The 4,378-nt window shown below is 37.5% G+C and overlaps 1 protein-coding gene across 4 annotated transcripts in view; it reads left to right on the top strand.

Annotated features, from left to right (window-relative positions):
* MARK3 (microtubule affinity regulating kinase 3) overlaps window positions 1–4,285 on the top strand; it is a 60,514-nt gene extending 56,229 nt beyond the window's left edge. For 2 of the 4 annotated variants that reach the window (XM_072428380.1, XM_072428375.1), the window contains 2 exons: window positions 562–606; window positions 3,231–4,285. In XM_072428380.1, coding sequence (XP_072284481.1) covers window positions 562–606; window positions 3,231–3,576 — 391 coding nt within the window. In that variant the 3' untranslated portion in view covers window positions 3,577–4,285. The remainder of the gene's footprint in view (window positions 1–561; window positions 607–3,230) is intronic. The other 2 variants (XM_072428376.1, XM_072428377.1) reach the window with 1 other exon arrangement.
* The last annotated feature ends 93 nt before the right edge of the window (window positions 4,286–4,378 follow it).

Raw genomic sequence — 4,378 nt, 5'->3', positions numbered from 1 at the left:
TTTGGGAGAGGGAAGCTGCACATGGCTGTGACATAAATGCTAAACTGCAACCTAAAGGCAATATTAACAATGAAGAAATGCTCTGCCCTTATTCATTTGAACAGCAGAACGCTGCAGCTCAGTGTGATTCTGAAATGGCATTTATGTTTTTTTGTAACATGGCCAAGTAGATTTGCTTTTCCAGGAACTGTAGCTTGCAATATTTTTTCCTATAAAGGTAGTAGGATTGGCTCACTTGTTGGTCTTGGCCATAAATATTGATATAGCAAAGGAAGCATATTGCCTCTGTTGTATTCTGGGATAGGACATTTTAGGCCCAAATGTATTAGTTGAATAGCACTTTTACTGCTCTAGTCCTTTATCCTAAAGTTAATGAATTGAATTGTGTAATATTGCAGTGTTTCTTGTAGCAATCCCATGAAAGTAAAGCAAAAGTTTGTATTGATCTGATCACTTATCTTTTATTGCTCTGAGTCTTAGTACACAAGTGTAAGATTTGTTTCTGCTTGTCTTTGCTTTTTTTTTTTCTTTTCTTTTTTTTCTTACAATGTTTTCAATGAGGCTCCCATCTGAAACTGAAAGAAACGGGAGGTATGAGGGCTCAAGGTGAGGGCAATCATATTTATTTCTTACTCTCTAACTTAACATCCACAAGCATCCAGTTAACCCTTCATGTGAATGTTTTTGCATGCAGCTTTTGTATAACTGCATAAACCAAAAAGCTTGAGTCTCCTGAAGTTGTTTTTGTTGTCTATATGGCATTTTCATTTTGCTCTGTGGTGCATGAAAATATTTTACTGCTAAAGGGTAACATACTGTTAATTTCATAATAAGGATTTACTGTGAAGGAGGGTAAGGTAGGTAGACACTGTACACAAGTTTCTGAAAATCAATGCAATTGGTGTGTTTTGGAAAGTGAAGGTGTGCTTTAGGTCGGTAAACCTTTCTTCTGTCTGTCATGATGGCAGCATTGGAAAATTAGGTTTAGGGAAGCTTGGTATGAGAGCTACATCTCTAATAATGCTACACAGACAAAGCAGAGAAGGTAACTGATGCAAGCACCGGGTTTAACACTTATTTTTAACTGTTCTCTTTTATATTTGTTTATCCTTTTCTGAAGCACTCCCAAAACCTAACTCCCAGATCTGCTTTAGTAATGTGCATGTCAGATTTCAATGGTACATTAGGTAAGACTTGGATTTGGGGGGGGGGGTGCTAAATATCGGTTTCAAAATACACTAATTGGGGAAAAGCAGTGTCTTCCTTAGCCTACCCTCCTCTTTAGTAGAATATTGATTGCTTCACAGGAAGTCCCTTCCAAGTCTTGTACTACTAGTTCAACAGAGCAGTCAGTTTTTTACTTTGCAATTTTGGTTAAAATAAAAGAAGAAACAATCAAATTGCATTAAAAAAGCTAAAACGTAAAATTGCCAAAACATTTTTTCCCCAATTATTTGACTTTCTAACCTAAATTTCTGGGCAGCAGTTGAAAAGTAAGATTTGTTACCATTACTCCTTTGTACAGGTACTAACTACACAAAATAATTAATTTATAGATTTTCATTGAATGAGTGGCTACCTAAAATGTATTAAATACCATCCATGATATTAAGCTGCCCCTAAGAACCACCATCTGAAAAGACAGATACACAGTTGCCATGCAGATCATCTGTTTTCATTATGCACTGAATTGACATAGGGATCAGGACTATTTACTGATGGTAATACTTTGCTAGCATGTCACTTAAAACTCAGCTGCACCCAAAAATTAACTTAAAATTATCAACAGAAGTATTATCTTTAGAAATGCACATTGTTTTGCTGTGCAGCTGTTTGACCTCTTGTGCCTTTTATTTTTCTGTTAGCAGATTGTAATCAGTCAATTGCTACTTACCATCTACACTAACTGCTTCTCCTTTAGCCCAGATTAGAATCTTGTACCACAAATTAGCTAATTTATTGTCCAATACAGTCCCAAAATCTTCTTTATTTGTTACTAGTACTAGCTTCTTATTTACTCTGCCTATAGTTGGGTCAACTTTAGTATTCCAATGGCTCTTGCAGTCTGCTAGTTTCGATAATGTCAAAACTGGACAAACACTGGAAAAGTGATTACAAATGATTGACGTTGTATTTTTAGTTGCGAGGGGTCTGTCATGCTTGAAATATCTTGATTCTGTATCCGTTTAATGAAAGGTTTGATATTTTCTACTATCCTTTTTGGGATTTTGCAAGCTCCAGAGTTAACGGCTGTAGGTGACACTCCAATACTTGGAGAAGATAGACTGCAAACCTGAAATAATGTTTTTGTACGCATTCATAAGCCTTGAAACTACTGAATCAGGTTTTATTTTGAGGGGAGAATAGTAGTTAGTATAATATGTATCTGATATATACAGAGAATAATTTGGAGAAAAAAAGGTTAGGCGCAAAGGCTTTCTTATAGCAAGTTTAAGCCAAAACCTTTAGCTTTAGATTGGAAGCCTCCGGCCTTTTAATGTGTTTTTACTGCAATGTGTGACCATTGAAAGGCAGATATATTAAATGTGAGTTGAAAAGTGCAGGAAATATTATATTGGGGACACTTGTTTTATGACCATAGATTTAGTTCTCATTGTTCAAGTTATGATGAGAAAGACAAAAAAGTCCTGGCCGTTCCCTTCTTATTTCAGAGAATTTAGCTCAGACATTGGCAAACTATGACCAAATGGGGATGTTTCTCTGGCCTTTTGGGTGGTTCGTGACTCTGGTGCCACCCCGAGCAGGGTCAGGAGAATGACCCTGCCGGGGAGGCGCACCGGCCAGGGCCGCGGAACACGTCCCCCCAGGTCTGAGCCTGCGATGGGACAGTGGGCCCGCCAACTTTCCCATCACAGGCTCAGATCTGTGATAGGAAAGTGGGTGGGGTTATACCATAATGATGTCACGCTCAGTGGTGTCATGATGCATAACTCCCCACCACCACCACATCTGCCAAATTTTAGGTCAGATTGTGGCCCCTGGGTAATAGTTTGCCCACCCCTTTTTTAGCTACTCTTTGAATGTTCTATAGTAAATCAAACGGTCAAAGGAAAAGATATTTCAGAAATGACAGATGTTAAAATTTATAAGGGGGTAATGTAAAGACTTGGAATAATTTCTGTCCAGCTCATCACAAGGCTATGTCATATCCTAATATTGAACCTTAACATGATAGATGACAAACAGCGGCACTTCTTTTTTTCTTCTAGTCGTAACGTGTCAGGGGACCAGAAAGACGAGAACAAAGAATCCAAGCCACGGTCTCTACGTTTTACGTGGAGCATGAAAACCACCAGTTCCATGGATCCCAACGACATGATGCGTGAGATCCGCAAGGTTCTAGATGCCAACAACTGTGACTACGAGCAGCGAGAGCGTTTCTTACTTTTCTGTGTCCATGGAGATGGCCACGCTGAAAATCTCGTCCAATGGGAGATGGAAGTGTGCAAGTTGCCGAGACTGTCTCTGAACGGTGTCCGCTTTAAGCGGATATCTGGAACCTCCATAGCTTTCAAAAACATTGCTTCCAAAATTGCCAATGAGTTAAAACTGTAAAAAAGGAATCCTAACTAGGCAGGAAGAAGAACAATCATTGTAAAATACGTAGCAATTTGAGGTGTTTTTTTCCCTGAGAACACTGGTTTAATGTATAGAATTATTTAGGCAATAATTCCTGCATCTCCTGAAATTATGATATGACAAAAAAAAAAAAAAAAAAAAAAAACGGAACAAGCTGCTGGAATGGGAGGGAGAGTTGGATTTTTTTTTATTTTATATAAATATATATATAAGTGCACTACAGCATTAAAAGTTGCCTAATATGTAAATTATTTACTTTTGGCTTTTTTCCTGTGCTCTGTTCATGGCGATGATATGTTATCCATCTAATATATTTCCTTATTGATATCCATCCTGTATGCGTGTGCAAGTATGGATGTTCCATTTGCATTGAGCACACAGTATTGTGTTTAAAAAGAAAAAAAAAATGGCTGTTATTAAACAGACCCACTGTACCACCCCCTTTCTGTTTTTTCACATGCTCATGTTTCAGAAGGAAAACCGGTTATTTTATTTTTTTCCTTTTTTTTGTTACAAAGAATTTTTTTAGACTGTAAGTGTTAATTTTCACATGTTCTATTCTGACAGTATTTTCCTTGTCTGATTGGAGACAGTAAAAATGAAAAAAAGTTTAGTGACCTAAGGTATGAGACTTGTAACTGAATAGGAGTGAGATGACCAGCAATTAAATGGTGTCCCTGCTGAAGGTGGCTCATAAGTGTCATTCTTTTTTTTAACATACGGTAACCATTACTATTAAAATGTGGTTTGCTTTTAGTGGAAATCCAAAACCCTCAAG

The sequence above is a fragment of the Pyxicephalus adspersus genome, chromosome 12, assembly GCF_032062135.1.
Source record: "Pyxicephalus adspersus chromosome 12, UCB_Pads_2.0, whole genome shotgun sequence".
In the NCBI taxonomy this organism is placed as follows: Eukaryota; Metazoa; Chordata; class Amphibia; order Anura; family Pyxicephalidae; genus Pyxicephalus; species Pyxicephalus adspersus.
The sequence above is the reverse complement of the archived record's forward strand: the minus strand, read 5'-3'. Positions and strand labels throughout refer to the sequence as shown.